Here is a 22417-nt window from a genome sequence, read left to right as displayed (position 1 = left end):
AGGAACTCCAGTTAGAAAAATACTGACCCCAAGCATTAATCCTTTATTCATTCTTTCCCCAAGGAGAAGTAATCATGCACCAGACAGGTTAATTTGGGAGGAAGAGTTGAGCATGTTCAGCTCATCCTCTTTCTTCTTGTTTTTATTTGATAATTAGGACTAATTGTGTAAATCTATCTAATCCTCAGAGAAAATGTAGGAAAGTCATTTAAAGGCAAATTGAAGTCTTATTCTACATTCAGCCTAAACAAAATGACGTTTTGACTTCTATGCATTGATCATTCATATCATTTCTACTGTGTCTAAAGATGGACTCAGGAAAAAAAAGGGGGGGGCATTATGTATTGGTCCCTAAAAAATTACATCAACACTCAGACTTGTGTGATCTTTCATCAGAACATTCTGGAATTTGAATTTGAAAACCCAATTGTCTCTTTTCAATTTAAAAATCCATTTAAATTTAACCTTTCATTCATTCTCATCTTTTACAGGCCCTTGCTGAGTCTCCTTCATATTAGTCTATCTCATATATTAGTTTTCCTAAGCTCTTAAATTTATATCTAACTTCCTATATCATTTATCAATTCTATAATTTTAAATTGTGATAAATAAGATTGTAGGACTCGGGGGTCACCGTGTTTTCATATATTCCATAAGCTCCTCCTGGAACCCTCAAATTTGGCTATGATCTCTTCTCCTGTGGAATCCCACAGCTCTTTAAATCTTACTGTATTAGGTATCTGTTGCTATGCAAGCAAGTTACCCAAATACAGCGGCTTAAGACAATAAGGAAATGGCAACCCACTCCAGTATTCTCGCCTAGGGAATCCCATGGACAGAGGTGCCTGGTGGCTACAGTCCATGGGGTCAAAAAGAGTTGGACATGACTCAGTGATTGGGCAGCAGCAGCAAGACAAGAATGCACATTTATGTTCCCACTCGGTTTTTGTGCATCACAAATCTAGGAAAAGTTTGCCTGAGTGATTCTGGCTCAGGGTCTGTCCCAAGGTTACAGTGAAGAAGCTGACCAGGATTGCAATAATCTGAAGGCTGCATGGAGTCTGGGGATATCCATTTCCAAAATGGCCCACTCACAAGGCTAATGGCAGGAAGTCTCAGGCCCTTGCTAGCTCTTGGCAGGAAGCCTTAGTTCCTTGTCATGTAAACCTCTCTAAAGGACTGTAGGATGGCAAGTGATTTCCCCTAGAGTGAGAGATCCAACAAAGCAAGGCAGAAGCTGCAGCATTTTTCATTACTTAGCTCTAGAAATCATTTCCACAATATGCTATTGATGACAGAGGTCCGTCTTGTTCAATGTGGAAGGAGACTGCATTATAGTAGAACTATGGGGGTTTATCTTGGAGCATGGCTACTATATGCACCTAAACTTTAAAGTATACATATTTAATTCTGTTTTATTAAACTATTGAACTATTTATGTGGCCACACTACACAGCATGCAGGGTCTTAGTTCTCCCACCAGGGAGCTAAGTGGAACCTCGGAGTCTTAACCACTGGACTGCCAGGGAAGTCCCAATTACTGAACTATTTAAATGAGCATCCTCTCTTAGCCATTACTGTATTTTCCCTTTTTGCTGTTACTCAATGTTGGTGGAGTCATATGCCCTCCTTGAAAGAGTCCAGATATTTTATTGTCTTTTTAAGATGTAGTGGTAAATCATTGTTTTGTGAGAACACTCTCCACACTAAACTTAATTCCTAAGTTTTTCGTTTTGAAACTCAAAACTTTAAGCAGAATCAATAAAAGTTGTGTATCCTACAATTGGTGAGAAAAAATGATTAAGTTCACATGAAACGACTGTTAAAATTAAATAAGTATCTGTTCACAAAATAAGCCTTAACATTTTTAAAGGCTTGGTTATCATATAGAACATAGTCTCAGAGCATGAAACAATTAAATAAATAACAAAATAATACCTAAGAAAGAAGGTATAGTTCTCAATTCATTTCTTGAGAATAGCATTATTTGGACACCAAAATCATGGGTGTAAAAGAGTAAGAGTAAAGTAAGTAAAAAGAGTAAGAAAAGAAAATTACAGTATAACTTCATCAATAATTACAGATATAAATTTACCGGCAAAATTAAAAGTCCACAAAGCAAAGGTTGCCATAGATTTGAAACAATAGAAATTGTCATACACTGCTCTCTGGTGTGTAAATAGGTACCAATTTGAAAAACAGTGTGGCATTATGTAATAAAATTAAGTATAAGAATAGCTAGCAATTCTACTAAAAATTTACTATGAGAAATCCTCAAATGTGCATTACAGGCATGTAAATGAAAAAAATTAGCTGAACAGTACATAACAATAACAACAAAAAAGGAAATACCTCAAATTACTATCAGTAAAATGTATTAATAAGCTGTTACATATTCATTATCCATACAATGAAATACTATACAACAGTGAACATAAAAAACTATACACACGTCAACATGGACAAATCTGAAAACATGAAACACATTTTTTGAAAGAAATCAAGAGGAATTCACGGATCATTTCTTTCAAATAAAATCCTAGAACCATCTGAACTAACCAAGAGAGTTTTGAAGAATACATATAGATTATAAAGAAAATCAAGGGAACTATTAGATAAAAATTCATCCTTCAGATTACCTGTGTGACCAAGTTATGGGGGGGAATCAATTTGGGAGGAAGAACACTGAGGACTTCTAAGTAATGGTAATATTTTATTTCTTAATTTGGTGCTATCAATAAGGATGTTTGTTTCATTTTTTAAAACTGAACAGATAAATTTATAGACTCTTAGATATGTGTGATTCTAAACAAAAAGTATAAATACAAGCTTTCCAACAGTTGTTTTAGAATGGTGAACATCTTTAGAAATTGAATTATCAAAGAATATAAATGACTTAGGCTGTCTATATTTTAGTGTGAAGTTTAAAGTTATATTTAAAATAATCCATCCTCATTATATTACTTTGCTCTATATTCTGTATCCTTAAACTACTTTCAGAATATTTTAGAATGGAAAAGATGGACTGTTTTCAATGAATATATAAGCCATGTCATTCCATTATTTTGTCACAAGAGGGACTAGATAGTTAGAAGGTACGGTTTTCCCTTTTGGTCTTAAGAATATTTTTCTGTGTTAGCATTTAAGTTTCACACACTCTGTATTCATGTCAGTGCATGTGCTGAAGAGTGTAGTATTGTTATATATATTTCATATCAGCAAAAATGTTAAGATAAATGTTAGCTTGCCATTTTGCTTCTGAATTGATAGAAAAGTGTATAGAAATTATTTGACTTAGCTATTCTCATTTTTTGTAAGTAGAAGAAATAAATAGAATACAAGTTAATATCTCCTGATTTCTAATACTTTTTGGATCAAATCTGGGGAAAAGAAGGGAAAGAAAGAACAGGGAATGAGGGAAGATGGAAGGAGAAAGAGTTTATTTTCTTTTTATCACACCATTGTGTGTTTTAATAGCTCAGTAGCGTTTCTTTGTGACCCTATGGAGTGTAGTTCGCCAGGGTCCTCCTTCCGTGTGATTTTCCAGGCAAGAATACTGGAGTGGGTAGCCATTTTCTTCTCCAGGGAATCCTCCTGACCTAGGGATCAAACCTGGGTCTCCTGCATTGCAGGCAGGCTCTTTACTGTCTGAGCCACCAGGAAAGCCTGTAGTGCTCTCCCATCTACTTGAGCAGGAAAAGTAGATTAACTGTAGTACAGAAAGAAAAAAGATGCTATTTTCATTTATTTTACTTTCACTTTTGAAAATATATATCGGTAATACGGACCCATACATATTCTGTTCTAATTTATGATAATGCATGAAACCAAACCATCATGCTATTGCATTGTGCTGTGCTGTGATCATTCGTGTCTGACTCTAAGGCCCCATGGACTTCAGCCCGCCAGGCTCCTCTGTCCATGGAATTCTCCAGGCAAGAATACTGGAGTGGGTTGCCATTTCCAACTCCAGGGGATCTTCCCCACCCAGGGATCGAACCCACCCCTCTTGCATCTTCTGCATTGGCAGGCAGATTTGTTACCACTGAGCCACCAGGGAAGCCCTGAAACCATCACACTTCTCTAAAAAAGTAAAAGGATATATTTCTGGTGACACTATCCACTCCACAGAAGCTTTCAGAGGTCAGTTCACGTGTGGGCCACTACTCTTTTCCCAGCTGCCATTTCCTTTCTCTTCTCATCAGTCTTTTAAACACCTGGAAGTGCTGGTTTCTCAGTTCCTCTTCTATTGTCTGGGATTTCCCCAGAGCATTCTTCTCTATCCCAGGATGGCTTCTACCTTCTCTCTTCTCTGGAATTATAATGGGAGTTGTTCATGAAGGAATTTGAGGACTCAAGGAATAAAAATCACATATGCTTCATGTTTTTAGGTATTAGCTGTAATACACTCAGACATCAATCCTAAATCATACAAACAAACATCAGTTTTTTATTGCTGTGGTAATGAATTAACACAAACATCTGGGTTTAAAAACCCACAAATTTATGTATTATCTTGCAACTGTTTAGGTCAGAAGTGCAGTATATTGTCTTATTCAGTCACTCAGTTGAGTCTGACTCTTTGAGACGCCATTGACTGCAGCCTGCCAGGCTCCTCTGTCCATGGAATTTTCCAGGCAAGAATACTGGAGTGGGTTGGCATTTCCTCCTCCAGGGGATCTTCCCAACCCAGGGACTGAACCCATGTCTCTTGCATCTCTTATACTGGCATTTGAATTCTCTACCACTTTTCCACCTGGGAAGCCTTTGCAGATGATGTAGTTTTCATGCTTAAATTATGTAGTCAATACTGACAATATAATGCAAGTAATTAGAAAAAACAAACAAACAAAAAAAAAACCGTTGAAAATGCTCTGAAACAAATCTCGAAACTCTTTAAGCTGTTGAATATTGACGAAGTTGCCTTGAGTGGCAATTAGATCTTCCTCATCGAGATTTTCAAGTGATAAGCTGTAACATCGCTGATCAAAAATTGGAGTTGATATTCTTACGTTTGGTGCAAGAATTAACTTTAAGACTCTTTCCTATTCAAAAATATTTGATTGCTAGTAATGTTCTATTTCTTGATCTGGGTAGTAATTGTGTTTATAATCTGTATATACCTCATATTGTTCACTTACAAAATATCCTATTTTCTGTATGCATATTATGTCAATAAAAAGTCCAACAAATCTGTTAAGTCAATTCCCCTCAGCTGTGAGACAAGTCACTTACTTACATGGCTTTCTTAGTTTCTCCCTATTTCTATCTTTCTTAAGAATATAAAAACTTCTTTAAAATCCAAGGCCAGTGAAAGTTATTCATTCACAGCTCTGGGACCTTTCCTGTTAGCATTTTGACTTGATAGAACTAAGTAATGACAATAACAAATCAAATTAAAATGTGTTTTTTTTAAGAGATAATTCCTAAAACACACAAACTGTAAGGCCTCTTGTAGAATTTTTTAACTTTATTTTAATAATGAAGTTTTTTTTTCCCCAAAAACAATATTTGAACATATATAACAAATATAGACTATCACACACGAAGCTTCTCTAGGTAAAATCTGAGTGAAGACCTGAGGGGCATACTTACTCCACATCCAGTCTTGGCTTCAGCATCTGTTCCTCTTCCACCACCATCCTTCCCCAGGAAAACCATTGAAAGGAAGAGGTTAGGGAAAACCACTGACCTGGTGCAACCTCCCTCAAGTGACCGAGGAACACACCAAAATCTGAAGAGGGGAAAGGGACTTACCCAAACTAAGCACTTATCAGATTGGTATGCTGGTAAGATCTTGTTTTTCGTCTGGCTATTTATTTTGGAAAAGTCATTTAATTTCTCTAAACCTCGGTGTCCTCAGATGTAAAATGGAAGTGGGCACACCTACTTCAACAGATGTCCGAAAGATAAGAGACAGTGTCTGACACATACTGGGTGCTGATGAATAAGAACTGCTAGTCATTCCTACTCCGGAAGAAAGCCCCCAGATCTGCGGGAAATAAAAGAGCAAAACTAATTGGACATTAGCTTAAATATGTTATTTTTGGTTTATTTCAGGAAAGTAGTAGATCATCCAAAAAGGCGATTTGGTATCCCTATGGATCGAATTGGAAGAAACCGGCTTTCAAATTCCAGAGGCTAATGGATTCCAGTCGTGAGTAAAATTTGAAGAAATAACAATACCTGCAGGCTTTGATTAATATTTCACAGTGGGCTAATTGATCCATCTTGGTTTATAAATCCCCCTTTGGATCTCTTGGCTTATAAACTGTCTTTCAAACATTTCTGTACTTGATTAGTATATTGATGTTAAATAATTTAAATGACATTAAAAAACAATACCTAGATCTACTTTGCCCTAAAAAGAAGACTTATTCTCACAAACTTGCATATTGAGTATTAATATGCAAACAGATTAAAGTTATAATTATCAACAAACCATTTTCATAAATATAAATAAACACATAGCAATCCCTCTATTATTAAGAAGACACATTCTGGTGATATACACCATCTTGTTGCTCATAACTAAACTACCCAATTATCATCATGAACCAGGAGAGAAAGTGATATAGCAGAAAGGGTATCAGGCATGAAATCAGGACATGTAATCCAAATCTTGGTTCTGTCATTCATTACCTCATTTCCATCAAGATAACTTATTTCCCTGCAGCTTGTGCATTTAGATAACATTAAGGGTGTTGTGAAGATTAAATTAGATGCCTGTACTAATTCTAAATTATATTAGACACACAATATGTGCAAGTGATAAGAGCTTATATTACAGTTCTGAAAATTAACTCTATGCTGAGCCCTATACTTAGTTTTATTTACTCATCATGTTCCATAAAGTAAGTACTATTACTATTCCAATATCTTGAAAAGTAGTACAGTATAAGGGGTAAAATACCAGGTGGACAGGTCCGGTTTTATGGGTCATATCCTGGATCATCTATCTATTAGCTGTGGCAACTTGCTTAAAGTCTGAAGTCCTCCTTCATAAAATGAGGATAATAATAATTTCAACCAGATTGCATTGTCCTAAGGATAAATGAATTGGTATACACTAAGATGGCTGGATGGCATCACTGACTCGATGGACGTGAATCTGAGTGAACTCTGGGAGTCGGTGATGGACAGGGAGGCCTGACGTGCTGTGATTCATGGGGTCGCAAAGAGTCAGACACGACTGAGCGACTGAACTGAACTGAACTGAAGTACCTAGAATTGTGCCAGACATAACTAAGTACTCAATAATAATTATTATTATTGTACAAGTAAGTGGAAAGCTTATATTAATTAACTCAATGATACAAGTAGAATTCAATTCCAGAAAGCTTAAGTCATTAGCTTATATTTTAAATGTATTTAATTATACATATTATATGTTTTAAATGGTAAATATTTTTTGGACACACAATCTAGGCACTCCCAATAAGGCTTACAGAGAGGGTGCATTCTTTCTCCCAAACATATTAAAACAGCTCAGAATTGTTTTGACAATTTCAGACTACAGAGAGAAAGCTCTGCTTTTTGCTTTTCTCAAAATAATCCTCAGACCAATGATGAAGAGGCCCAGAAGCACCACATTAGCCTTGACCCTCTTAATTTGTCATGCTGTTTTGCCTCCTCATCAAATACTCTCAACCACAATGAAAAATCAGTATTTTACCTCAACTATCTCATTCACAGAATGGCAATTAAAATAATTTTTCCCTCTATGGAATCATTGGTCAGTGAAGTGGCAAGGTTACTGAATGTCCATAACTATAGGAGGACTTACTGAAAATAACCAATGACACTGCCTTTTGAGCAGCACCATCTTCAAAACGCAAGTTGAATTTTTTTTATTTCTAGAGATATACTAAGAGTGGTTACTCTTCAGGGATGTTAAAAAATCAACACATTATATTTGAGTAGGAACTAATTGCTATTAAAAGTTAAGTAACTCCTAGAAATTGGGGCCACAACCTTGCAGTTTCTTGATGTATTGAGAATGTTATGACACTGAGATTAAAATAATTAAATTCAGTTGGTTTCCACATATATCCCATCACCTTTGCAACTCTGGGTTATCACCCATTTTAATATTTCTGAATTTAACCAAAACACACGTATGACATAAAAATCATATAAGAAGTTCATTTTTCCTATAAATTTTACATATGTTTTAGACCATAAAAACTCCAGAGTTATTAAACTATGAAAAGGGAGTTGAATTAATGTTTCCTGAATCATTGCTATGTGAAATCCAAATTAATATATTATGTCCTTTACTTAACAGATTTTATAGAGCATCAAAGGGTTCCCTAGTTGGTAAATTATCTGCCTGCAATGAAGGAGACCGAGGTTCAATCCCTGGTTAGGGAAGATCCCCAAAACTGCCCTTATTATTAAAACCTAAAGATAGTAACATCGTAAAAATATGTTGAGAAAAGAGTTTAATATCATACATTTTTCTCTTTCCCTTTCTTCAATCATTGGGGGTTCACCTGCTCAACCATAGTTTCTATTCTTTACTTCCTGCCACTATCACCAAGATTTCTCAGACATTTTTTGACTTCCTCGTGTAAAGTTTCATGTTTTTATATTCTAAGAATAATAAAGGCTATCAAAATATGTTTTTAATTTCCATTTAACTTTTCAAAATTATTTTTGCTGTTATTTCTTATTGTCACAATATTCCTTTGAATTAAACAGGAGATGTAATATGTGAATCATTTAATAGATAACATGAATAATTAAATAATTTTCACATAATAATGCAATGAAATCATTTGAGATTCAAGAATATAAAGTCTCCTTCAACCTAAATCATTTTTGTAAATGAATGAGAACACAGGTTTTGAGAGGAATCTGATTTGCCTAAAATTTTACACACTTTTAGACAAAGCAAGCTCCAGGTCCCAGCCTCTGGACTTATAAGCCAACATTCTCTTCATAGCCCATAAGATCTGTGTGCTAAATTGTTATTGCTGACTTCACTGATTATCCATCTCTTAAACAAACAGAAATAGTATCTCAGACTTTATGAAAATCTTTGTTTCACTGCTGTGGGAGCTGATATACACTCTTTTGGGGCAGTTTTATTTGTGGGTTTTCACCTTCTGGGTTTCACTGTAAGTCATCACACTAATAATGAAACTGGTACTAACATGGAAGTTTTTCTTGGTTTGAGGTCAAGTCTAGATACAGCTGCTGTGTGTTACATAGTTTCCAGAATAAATGTTTGTCTCTTCCTGATACACATTTTAGAAAGGATGCTAATCTGCTTTTTACACAATGTCCTCCTCAAATTGTTAATATATTGGACCAAAGTTTTGAGTTTTTAATAGGTTTCAGTTCTAAGCAACTCAAATTCAGAGTGGTAAGGCATTGTAGCTTCTCTAGCTGCAGTTAGCAAAGTTCTGAGACTCTGCTGTTGAAACAGGATACCAACTTAATGAAATGTGGTAAATATGATCATTAACTGTGCTACCCCTTGCTGCCACAGTACCTTAAGACTTTTAAAAATGTAAAACATACGTTGTTGCATTATAACGACAATTTCTACTTTAGAACAATATTGATATACTATCATTCATATAAGCAACATACCTCTCAAATAACAGAAATATGTTTAAATACCAGAATATATTTGGATCCTTTAAAAAGAGCAAAATATACAATTATCAACATGTTAACAATAAACAGAAAGTAGTAATCAAATTTTATTTATCTTTCCCTTGTAACGGCAACATCCTTTGACCTAAAATTGGAAACTCAAAAGAAATAAAGGTAGGAGAAGAAAGAAGGTGTGGTTTCAGCATAAGCACCTACTTGTTATATTTAAAATACACTTTTAATAAATTTTTATCTGAAATTATCGTTTTGCATTATTGTCTCTGCAATAAAAGACATGGCAGTTTAAAAAAAGCTATAATGAAACCTCATGTAATTAAAGTTTTAGCTCTTCTCAATTCAAGTTGATGGATTTCCCCTTATGCAGAGGTCTCATTAGCTGTAACATTTTCAACTTTCATTTTTGCAGACACAACTTCCTTGGGTGAAATGTCACAGAAACATGGAAGATATTTTGGTGAAGTTCTTCACACTCCTTAATGATTAAACTTCTAAGGAAACTTCTGTCATCCTTTCCAGAGCTTGAACTTCTGTTCATCACATCACAGTATTGTTATAACTTCAATTAAATTGTGCAGATAATTTCAATGCATGGATATTTTTAAAATATATATTATAGGTATTCATGAATGGTTACTATACCCCAAACATTACTTTTCTAAGGAACACAATACAGTGAAATGGTTTCTGTGTGCCTTTACCGTTTACATATATGAAATTGAGGGATAATAACTAAAGACTGACTGATTTATTTCAGTAGAATTTAGGTACAATCCATTCGATCATCACTGGGGAACAAGGAAAGACGATGCTGTGTATTTTCTCTTGAAGACTTTTACTCCTCTCTTATCTTTTGTCTGTGAGCCTCTTGGGTAATGATTATGAAATTAGGCTTCTTTTACATTCAAATGTCAATTCGGTTCAACCAAATAAAACACAATCCCAGTTCCAGATATGAGAGAAAAACTCTCTGAACAAGAAAAAACAGCGGTAATTAAGCCCATAAAATTTATTCTCCCAATAAATTGAGAAACACTGCAGGTCAGAGCACACTGACTTAGAATCAGGAATCGAAGAATATTATTCATTTGCTGAGTTTGGCTATCTTGCGTCCCCTAACAACTTTCCATTTCTCTAAGTTATAACTTACAGTTAATTAAGAGTAGTGGTGGCTGATTAGGAGAGCTATTTACAGAAATAATAGATGAAATTGTGGGGGAAGTCAAATAGGAAACCACCAGAGCTCTTGGGGCCAGTTCAATTCACCTAATTGAAGCACAGTACATTTTAGCATGTTACAATAAGCAGTCTTCTTAATGTTAACCACCCATCTATGAATCCATTTAATCTGTTTCATATATTGTGTTTAATAAAGCATTGAAGAGTATAATATATTTGAGAATGATTTCTTTAAAATGATTCAAATTATTTTTAATTCTCCTGTGAAAGCACAAGGTTTGGTATTCTGGAAAGCCGTCCTCAGCAAAAACTGCACTGTTGCTGTAATTTAAGTGCATAAATCCATTGCACATTGTACATACAGGGAATTTATCACTTGAACAAGAGATTTAGCATAAATTAGCAGAAGTTTAAAAAGCCTCTAACACTTCTTTAAACTCTAGTAATCACTGTCAAGCAGAGCTGATATGTGAGGGAAAAAAAAAAAAAAGAAAAAATTGACCAGTAGAGAAAGGTTTATTTTAGCTAAAAAGGAAGAGTGTAATGAGAAGGTTCAGTTACACTGGAAGAAGAGAAGTGAGTAGTTGTTGATCTTAACTAAAAATAAATCAACATACCATCCAAAGAATAAAATAAACTCAAACACAACACAGAAATGAGCATATATAGTTGGCATTGTACACAAAGTGATTTTGTATGTAGTTTCTTTAGGGGAGAAATTTTCTAACTGCTGAAAATCTTTACATTTAATTTAGGAAAAAAAAAACTGAAAATGAATTATCCTTTGAATTGTAATAGAGGAATCTTAGCAAAGAAGAGTAAATTTTGAGAAAGCTCACAGATTTTTTTGATTTCTGTTCATCCTCTTGCACTAGAAATTTAGCAGTGGTACACAAAGATCCTGTAGGACTTACTATCTGAAAAAATTATTTAAGTTATAATTTATCTTGCCCAACTTTGTGATGATTTATAAAAATGTATCCTATTCCTTAGCAACTCTTTCATTTTTCTTTCATTTGGATATTTGTCAGACTCTGCCTGCAATGCAGAAGACCTGGGTTCAATCCCTGGGTCAGGAAGATCTCCTGGAGAAGGGAATGGCTACCCACTCCAGTATTCTTGCCTGGAGAATTCCATGGACAGAGGAGACTGGCAGGCTACGGTCCATAGGGTCACAAAGAGTTGGGCATGACTGAGTGATTAACACTCCACTCTATTCCAGTCCAACGGGGAGCTGCTGCTTCACGCTTTGACAAAAGGTATTAAAACCTAGCGTCCCTGAAAATTTCTCATGGCAAAGATTTAAAGTTGGATTAAACAAATTGATTTCCTATCTTCTTTAATTTTTAAATTCACAATCATGCTTATGGGCTTCCATTTTAACTAAAGTAAGAAGCCACAATATATTGATTTACACTTTGTTCTAATGTGTAATGCATTTGTCTCATAGCATATACACCAGAAGCATGTGAAGAAAAAAAGAAAAATGTTTTCTCTATTTGTAACTATTTGATTTCATATTTTAATTTCTACAGCTACTTTATATAGAGTACAACAATCGTGAGCAGTATTCTAGTTTAAAATAAGATATTTGTTTAACATATCAGGAAATTAAGCCATAATTTCTCTTAAGAATCTGATGTCATCTCATCAATTTGTATAATGTATTGTGTATTACTAAATCCAGCTATATGTCATTGAAAGTTACCAGCTTGAAGGGGCTTTTCATCTAGTTTCAAAGAAACAGATTATCTTTTCTTCCTCTTTGTTCCTGTGTGAAGCTTCATGTAGAAGTGAATAGAGATTTCTGAATTTTGGTGTTGATTACATAACTAATTTTTCATGGGGGATGTTAATCGCTGACTACAAAAACAAAAAATATCTAGGGAATTCTACCTTTACTTTACAGAATAAAACTTCTTAAGGCAAATTTTTAAGAATAACAAATTATAAGAAAAACTATTAATAACTTTCTCTAAAAGGAAAAAGTATCAAACTTTTTAAATAACATTACCCATAAAGTTTAAAAGTGCTTAAATATCATTCAACTGCACCAAAGTTAATAAACATGAGATGATGAAAACAGACATTTTATCTTTGTTTACAATAATATCATGCTTGTGTTCACAGCAGATGTAAAGATGGGAGAAACATTCAGGCATTATTAAGCAACTGTATATTTATGTACATTCAAGTGGCTCCTAACAAGTTTATTTAAAGCACTACAGGTATATTACTCAACTTGTTCTGTTTATGAATTTTTAAATTGTTTTTCACTTAATATCGCTCATTCTAGGTCATGAGACAGTTTTATTGTTAAGACCCACACAATTAGCATATGTAGATAAACTACATTTCCGCTGTACTGTGATATAAGGGAATGCCCGAGGCCTATCTGGCCATTGATAGTCTACCATTGATATTTCTTAATTACAAACTTCCTTTGACAATGTTTCCGTGTCACCACAGGTGGCAAATAAAAGTGAAGTTGGATTCCCAGCCTTGAATTGATTAAATAAGTTTGTTCAGACATAAGTAAGAGCAGTTTAATGTGAAGATGTGAGAAAGAAACTAATGAAAAAAAAAAAAAACCTCAAAGAGTTTTTATGATTTGTCTGATGTTTTTAGTACACTGAATCTAGTCTCTCACAGACATGCTAAAAGTCTCAAATTCTGATACTGTGGTAAAGGCAAAGATAAGAATTAAGGGGCCCAAAGGTAAACTGTTATGTAAGAAAATTTTCTTAATATCTCTCTCTCAAACACCTAGTGCTACTTTTTCCTAGAGTCCGATAAACAAGACTTCTGCTCCCTAGTAATGCATTCATTTGGCAGTAGGAGTCTTACTGACAATTATCCTAATGAACAGAAAAGAGATAGTAGCCAAAAGAATCACAAAAAAGAGAAAGAACAAAGATACATATTTTCCACATAGATTCAGACAATATAATTTAATTTTCCAAAGCAATTTTTAAATTTTTTAATTGATAGCTCAACAGCTTAGTCATCACTGAACAAAATGATATGTAGACAATGAATTTATGGAAAGCGTACAATAGATACAGCACTCTCAACTTTAGCTCTACAGAGTCATTCTTATAGTCCATGCCATTCAAGTGCAACTAATTTGTCACTACGATTCACAACATAAACTTTAAGCATGTAACAAGCTGTATAAACTTTGCCACTATTTTTTTATGCTTGAAATAGCTTTGATCTTTAAACAGTAGAGTGGGTAGTTATATAACTTTTTCTAATGTTCTTATCTTTTGCATCCAGAGCAAAAACTTTAGACACAATATTTCCAAAAACAAGCTAAAAAAGAAACAAAACAATTCTTTATTAGAAAGATTTTTGATAAAAGTATTACATTTAAATAAAATAGTGTAAGTATGCCTGAGTATGAGAAAGTTTTCTAAAACAGATATTTAGCAGTAGTCAGCCTCATATGGATCTTTAAATTAATTAAAATTAAATAAATTTTTGAAGATTCAGTTTCTCTAGAATACTAACCAACTTTTAAGTGCTCAATAGATGACCATAATAGGCAGTGCAAATTAGAGTCCTTCCAAAGAACTTTCATTAAAGAAAGTTCTAATGAACAGCTCTGTTTTACATTATAATGTATGTAATACAGTTCAAAAAAATACAATAGGCCATCCTACTAGATGTACTCCTCTATTTTAGAAGGGCTTCCTTGGTGGCTCAGCTGGTAAAGAATCTGTCTGTAGTGTGGGAGATCTGGGTTTGATCCCTGGGTTGGGAAGATTACCCACTCCAGTAGTCTGGCCTGGAGAACTCCATAGACTATTCCATGGGGTCACAAAGAGTCAGACATGACTGAGTGACTTTCACTTTCTATTTAGAGCTGGCATAAATCACTTCATGGAAAATAGATGGGGAAACAGCGGAAACAGTATCAGACTTTATTTTGGGGGGCTCCAAAATCACTGCAGATGGTGACTGAGCCATGAAATTAAAAGACGCTTACTCCTTGGAAGGAAAGTTATGACCAACCTAGATAGTATATTCCAAAGCAGAGACATTACTTTGCCAACAAAGGTCCATCTAGTCAAGGCTATGGTTTCTCCAGTGGTCATATTTGGATGTGAGAGTTGGACTGTGAAGAAAGCTAAGCGCCGAAGAATTGATGCTTTTGAACTGTGATGTTGGAGAAGACTCTTGAGAGTTCCTTGGACTGCGAGGAGATCCAACCAGTCCATTCTGAAGGAGATCAGCCCTGGGATTTCTTTGGAAGGACTAATGCTAAAGCTGAAACTCCAGTACTTTGGCCACCTCATGCGAAGAGTTGACTCATTAGAAAAGACTCTGATGCTGGGAGGGATAGGGGGCAGGAGGAGAAGGGGACGACAGAGGATGAGATGGCTGGATGGCATCACCGACTCAATGGACGTGAGTTTAAGTGAACTCCAGGAGTTGGTGATGGACAGGGAAACCTGGCGTTTTCCAATTCATGGGGTTACAAAGAGTCAGACACGACTGAGCGACTGAACTGAACTGAACTTAAGTCCCAAAGAGGACTAAGCAAATAAGCGAAATCATGATAAATATGCTTCTATTTACTAGAGGAAAAAGAAGGAAGAGAATTTAAACTTCACTTTGCAAACCACCAAATGATATTTATGTAATTTGATTGTCAAATTGAGTCTCACATTCTGACCATAAAGTGATTCTTCAGAAAAAAAAAAAATCATACTAATTCAAGCAGCATTTTAGTCTTTAAATGCATGAATGAGTGATTTAAATCTGTGGATTTTTCCCAATTGTCTAACAACGCCAGCTTCATCTAATTAATTACAAATTTCTCTAATTTCCTTCAAACTAAATGTTTTATAAAATTAAGACCTCGGAGAGATAGGTCTTTGATTCACTATTGATTAATGGGATGCACAATAAAAATGAGTTGAAAACTCATAGGACAGTTAAGACACTTTTTGCCATAAATAATAAAAGTCTATCTTCTTGCCCAGATATCTCTCCCTAACTCCACTTACTCTTTAAACTGTGGCCTTAGTGCTCATCACCACACATACACAGAGTGTTATGATAGTACTGAGTTTACTTTTCATTCCTAAAAGAGCCAGAGTTTTCTTTCAACAAAACACATTTAAATCCTATGAAAGCAGAAATTTATTTTCAGACAGTAAATTGAGGAGCTTGGTCCTCTAATCCAATATTCTTTTTATATTTTGGAAAGTCCCTTTCTGTCCCTTTGGATATCTTTGAATATCTCAATCAAGAAGGAAAATATAAATCTACACATATCCAAGACTTGCACCTCAAGAGCAGCTTGGTTCTGGTGCACTGGAATATACTTCCCAGTTGAAGGAAATCTTCATGAATGATATCACCAGTCGAACCAACTCCTCAATGCTTATCTATCATTTATCATTTATGTGGGGTGTCAGGGGGGAAACACCCTAGCCGGCATTCTTCTATCCCTGTTTTTAGCATGATGCTTGGTGTTGGACAGCTGTATCTATAATGAAAGGAAGGATTTACCAGGTGTCTATCAAGTATATATTAAATGATTAAACAGATAACATTATTTCACAGACATTTAAGATATTCTAGCTTTAAGGTGAACCTCTGAGTTCATTTCACCTTCATATATTGTTATTCATGGTAGACTGTTGCTAGTTATCCCAATAAAAATGACAGATGTGATGTGGATTGCTCCTGTCACCTAACCTGGGCATCTAATTCATATGTTTATCACTACAAATATTTATTTTGTTCCTATTACATGCATAAATGATTTAATATCTCCTTGCTTAAAAACAATCACAAAGCTTTCTTGACCCCTCCAAGTTACTCCAGCTAATATTCTAATTTTTACTACCTTTCAAAACAAAATTTCTCAAAAGAGTTGTCTGTTGTTAGTCATTTCTGTTGTTTTTCATATTCTTCTTAACCAAAAGTCCATCAAATAATTCTTGTCAAAATAATTAAAACCCTTCCCATTGCTGTTCAGATGGAAAGTCTCAGCTCTCATTTTACTGAACCTACCATAGCTTTAGGAACAGCTGAACTATGTCTTCCTGGAAACAGTTTTTCTGTTTGACATCTGAGGCATTTTTCTCCTTGTGGCCTTTTTCTACGATAGCTGCTCCCTCTCAGTCTGTTTTGCTAATTCTCTCTCATCTGCCCAGTCTCTAACCTTGGTGTGGCCTGGCACTTGTCCTCGATGTCTTCTGTTTTATGTCTATCTAGAGTAATTCCCTAGAGAGTTTCATCACAATACCAAGCAATACTGACATGCAGGTAACTGTCATATTTAGATCTCCAGTCTGAGCTACTTCCCTAAGCTCCAAATTTATATACTCAGGGGTTTACTCACATCACTACTGGGAAGATTTTGTTATACATGGCATAACAAGCTCAAAATGTCTATAGCAGAGATAGGATTCTCCAACTGTTCATTGCGTTTCTTGACATTTCCCAGGTGCTTCCCTAATCCCATTAAGATAGATTTGAGAGCATGTGCCTAATTTTGGAAGGTAAGGATGAGTTTTCCTCCGTATCTCTCCTCTCCTGCCATAGGGACCCATGGTGCAGGCACAAAGTGAAGGAAAATAACCACGGTACACAAGGCTCCGTGTAAACATGAAATAAATCTTAAACCAACTTACACCACTGAATTTTTAAGGTTATTTTGTTGTTGTGGTTTGCCTAAATTATGACCAAAATATGCCTTAATAACTTGAAGGAGGGTGCTGCTCTAAGAGGAAGCTAAGTCATGGCACAGCCTCAGCAACTGATTAATGGCAGACAAGGAGATTGATGTCACAGGCTGAAAACAAGAAGAGTCATTTTACAAAGTAGCAAAATGTGCGGTAAAACTGACATCGATAACAGTTCAGATTCAGAATGTGTTCCTCTGGAACTTCTAGAAGAAAAAGGTAAGGAAATAGAACATTGGCAGTATGTTTAGGTTTCTGGTGGATACACTTAGCCAGGTATTACAAGAAATAGTATGCTTAGGGGGAAATGGTGTCTTTACCGATAAATAAAAATGAAACAAAGGTAGTTCAGAAATACAAGACCTTGAAATATTTCAAGAGCTGTTTCTAGATCCTGAAACTATAAAAAGGGATTTAAAATGATTCTAAGTGAGTGAAGTCAGGTAAGTATCAATTGAAACAAGGAATTCAGGGCAAAAAATGAGATTAAGTGTTGCTTTTCAAAATATATTCTTCAAGGCAACTCAGTTGGGGCTGAGAATACAAAATAGTTAAAATAGTTTTTTAAAAACTATGTAGCAATAGTTGAGAGGCTGTTTAAATTGGTATAAAAAATCATTGCCAAAGACAGAATAAACCCTAGAACTAAAAACATCTTTGACACTTTAAAATGTAGGAAGAGGCCTGAAGAAACCATTCAGGCCTCAAAGAGAATATTCCCTCAAAAGCACATAAGCTGTGTTGAGGGATGAAAAATGGGAAGAAAAAAAAAGGCAAAAACTTCGAAAAAGATGGAGCCAGGGGAAACAACGCAATGGTCGAAGGCCTCCTCCCACACACTGACACTGAAACTGAAGCCGCTCAGTCGTGTTCGACTCTTTGTGATCCCACTGACTGTAGCCTACCAGGCTCCTCCATCCATGGGATTTTCCAGGCAAGAGTGCTGGAGCGGGTTGCCATTTCCTTCTCCAGGGGATCTTCCCAACCCAGGGATCAAACCCGGGTCTCCTGCACAGCAGGCAGACGCTTTACCGTTTGAGCCACCAGGCAAGACACTTTTCTCCATCTCCAGAATAAGAGACCTGTATAATATTTGCCCTGTGCGATTTCAGAATTGCTAGGGGTTACCACTCATGTCTCATGTTCTTTTCCTTTATGAATAAGATGATTGATTGTTGTTATCCTTTCCCTATTCCCACGCTAATTACTGAATTTGTCCTTTTAGCTAATAAGTCTGTGAATGAAGTGGAGCCACATTGTATTTGCAAAAATTAGTATCTCCTGGAAAGCCTGTTCTTTGTTCGGGGTGCAGTAGTGAAAGGAATTTGGGGTTGTCTCTAATAGAGAGTCAGTTGAGTGCAGTCTATGTGGTTAAGAAAAGATCAAAGGATTGACTGTGGTGGAGGCAGTACTCCTCATGTACTTTTATAAGTGCTTTCTAACTTTTATTAGCTTGTTCTTCCAATATTTTGGTAGCAGCTCAAGTGACTAATTAAAGGCAGTGGATCAGTAGAAGTGATGCTTGTCCCTGAACTGAGGCAACTGAGAGCTGAGATGCAGCCTCTATCCCTCTCCTTCATCTTGGTAGTCTTGGAGGCAGTAAAGTTACAGCAACAATCTAGTTGATACAGCCACAAAATAGAAGAGGCTTGTATTAATACTATGTGCATTGAACTTATGGATTTCCTTATATTAAGTCTCTGAGATTTGGACTAAAATTTGTAACATATCATAGCCTAGGCTATACTGACTATGAAAAGATTCAACAAATCTCTATATCAACTCTTTTCCATCACCAAACCCTTGCACCATGTTGCTTCTTCCAACTCTCTGTCCCCATTGGAATTCTCCAGGCAAGAATACTGAAATGGGTAGCCCTTCTTCAGGGGCTCTTCCCCACCGAGAGATCAAACCTGAGTTTCCTGCATTGCAGGCAGATTATTTACTTTCTGAGCCACCAGGGAAGCCCTCAATAAGCAGAAATTGCCCCTTTATCCCTAGTTACTTAGAACAAAACCTTGGAGTCATTTACAAACCTTCCTCTTTTTTTCCACAACTCACATATAATTTTAGAGCAAATTTTGTTGACTTTTTTTTTCAAAATATATCTAGTATCAGACTCCTTCTTATCAATTCACTACTGCCACCCTAATTAAAGTTACCACCATTTATTATCTAGATCTTAATTAGCCTCATTAAAGGTCTCTCTGCTTGCATTTTTGCTCCTTTTTGCAGTGTATTCTGGAGAAGGAAATGGCAATACCCTCCAGTGTCTGCCTGGAGAATCCTGTGGACAGAGGAGCCTGGTGGGCTGCTTAGCATACCTGCATGCATTGGAGAAGGAAATGGCAACCCACTCCAGGGTTCTTGCCTGGAGAATCCCAGGGACAGAGAAGCCTGGTGGGCTGCCGTCTATGGGGTCACACAGAGTCAGACACGACTGAAGCAATTTAGCAGCAGCAGCAGCAGCAGTATATCCTCCACTGAACATCGAGAGTGGTTCTGTTGAAACTTATTTTTTAGCACTCACTTGCCCCAAATTTTCAGTGATTTCCCATACGGTAATTGTTCAGCCACTAAGTCGTGTCCAACTCTGTGATTCTACGAATTTATTACAAGGATTGAGAGAAGCACACCAGACTCCTCCATCCTCTACTATTTCCCAAAGTTTGCTCAAATTCATGTCCATTAAGTCCGTGATGTAAACTGACCATCTTATCCTCTGACACCCCTTTCTCATTTTGCTTCAGTCTTACCCAGTATGACAGTTACTATCAAAAGGCAAAATGATAGGATACTGAAAGAGGAACTCCCCAGGTCATTAGGTGCCCAATATGCTACTGGAGATCAGTGGAGAAATAACTCCAGAAAGAATGAAGGGATGGAGCCAAAGCAAAAACAATACCCAGTTGTGGATGGGACTGGTGATAGAAGCAAGATCCAATGCTGTAAAGAGCAATATTGCATAGGAACCTGATGTCAGGCCCATGAATCAAGGCAAATTGAAAATGGTCTAACAAGAGATGGCAAGGGTGAATGTCGACATTCTAGGAATCAGTGAACTAACAGGGACTGGAATGGGTGAATTTAACTCAGATGACCATTATATCTACTACTGCAGGCAGGAATCCCTCAGAAGAAATGGAGTAGCCATCATGGTCAACAAAAGAGTCCAAAATGCAGTACTTGGATGAAATCTCAAAAACGACAGAATGATCTCTGTTTGTTTCCAAGGCAAACCATTCAATATCATAGTAATCCAAGTCTATGCCCTGACCAGTAATGCTGAAGAAGCTGAAGTTGAACGGTCCTATGAAGATCTACAAGACTTTCTATAACTAACACCCAAAAAAGATGTACTTTTTATTATAGGGGACTGGAATGCAAATGTAGGGAATCAAGAAATGCCTGGAGTTACAGGCAAATTTGGCCTTGGAATGCGGAATGAAGCAGGGCAAAGACAAATAGAGTTTTGCCAAGAAAATGCACTGGTCATAGCAAACACCCTCTTCCAACAACACAAGAGAAGACTCTACACAAAGACATCACCAGATGGTCAACACTGAACTCAGACTGATTATATTCTTTGCAGTCAAAGATGGAGAAGCTCTATACAGTCAACAAAATCAAGACCAGGAGCTGACTGTGGCTCAGATCGTGAACTCATTATTACCAAATTCAGACTCAAACTGAAGAAAATAGGGAAAACTGCTAGACCTTTCAGGTATGACCTAAATCAAATCCCTTATGATTATACAGTGGAAGTGAGAAATAGATTTAAGGGACTAGATCTGATAGATAGAGTGCCTGATGAACTATGGAAGGAGGTTCGTGACATTGTACAGGAGACAGGGATCAAGATCATCCCCATGGAAAAGAAATGCAAAAAAGCAAAATGGCTGTCTGGGGAGGCCTTACAAATAGCTGTGAAAAGAGGAGAGGCGAAAAGCAAAGGAGAAAAGGAAAGATATAAATAACCATCTGAATGCAGAGTTCCAAAGAATAGCAAGAAGACATAAGAAAGCCTTCTTCAGCAATCAATGCAAAGAAATAGAGGAAAACAACAGACTGGGAAAGACTAGAGATCTCTTTAAGAAAATTAGAGATACCAAGGGAACATTTCATGCAAAGATGGGCTCGATAAAGGACAGAAATGATATGGACCTAACAGAAGCAGAAGATATTAAGAAGAGGTGGAAGAATACATGGAAGAACTATACAAAAAAGATCTTCATGACCCAGATAATCATGATGTTGTGATCACTAATCTAGAGCCAGACATCTTGGAATGTGAAGTCAAGTGGGCCTTAGAAAGCATCACTATGAACAAAGCTAGTGGAGGTGATGGAATTCCAGTGGAGCTCTTTCAAATCCTGGAAGATGATGCTGTGAAAGTGCTGCAATCAAAATGCCAGCAAATTTGGAAAACTCAGCAGTGGCCATGGGACTGGAAAATTTCAGTTTTCATTCCAATTCCAAAGAAAGGCAATCAAAAGAATGCTCAAACTACCGCAGAGTTGCACTCATTTTACATGCTAGTAAAGTAATGCTCAAAATTCTCCAAGCCAGGCTTCAGCAATACGTGAACCATGAACTCCCTGATGTTCAAGCTGGATTTAGAAAAGGCGGAGGAACCAGAGATCAAATTGCCAACATCTGCTGGATCATGGAAAAAACAAGAGAGTTCCAGAAAAACATATATTTCTGCTTTATGACTATGCCAAAGCCTTTGACTGTGTGGATCCCTATAAACTGTGGAAAATTCTTCAAGAGATGGGAATACCAGGCCACCTGACCTGCCTCTTGAGAAATCTGTATGCAGGTCAGGAAGCAGCAGTTAGAACTGGACATGGAACAACAGATTGGTTCCAAATAGGAAAAGGAGTACTTCAAGGCTGTATATTGTCACC

The 22417-nt window shown here is 36.2% G+C and overlaps 1 protein-coding gene across 2 annotated transcripts in view; it reads right to left on the bottom strand.

Annotated features, from left to right (window-relative positions):
- UTS2B (urotensin 2B) overlaps nucleotides 1–22417 on the bottom strand; it is a 40434-nt gene that overhangs the window by 7661 nt on the left and 10356 nt on the right. The window contains exon 5 of one of the 2 annotated variants that reach the window (XM_069557707.1): nucleotides 4218–4312. In XM_069557707.1, coding sequence (XP_069413808.1) covers nucleotides 4218–4312 — 95 coding nt within the window. Of the gene's footprint in view, nucleotides 1–4217; nucleotides 4313–13735; nucleotides 14119–22417 lie in introns of those variants that run through there. The other variant, XM_069557717.1, reaches the window with a different exon arrangement.

Source organism: Ovis canadensis, chromosome 1 (assembly GCF_042477335.2).
Source record: "Ovis canadensis isolate MfBH-ARS-UI-01 breed Bighorn chromosome 1, ARS-UI_OviCan_v2, whole genome shotgun sequence".
Lineage (NCBI taxonomy): Eukaryota > Metazoa > Chordata > Mammalia > Artiodactyla > Bovidae > Ovis > Ovis canadensis.
Note: the sequence above shows the minus strand (reverse complement) of the source record. Positions and strands in the feature narration are given on the sequence as shown.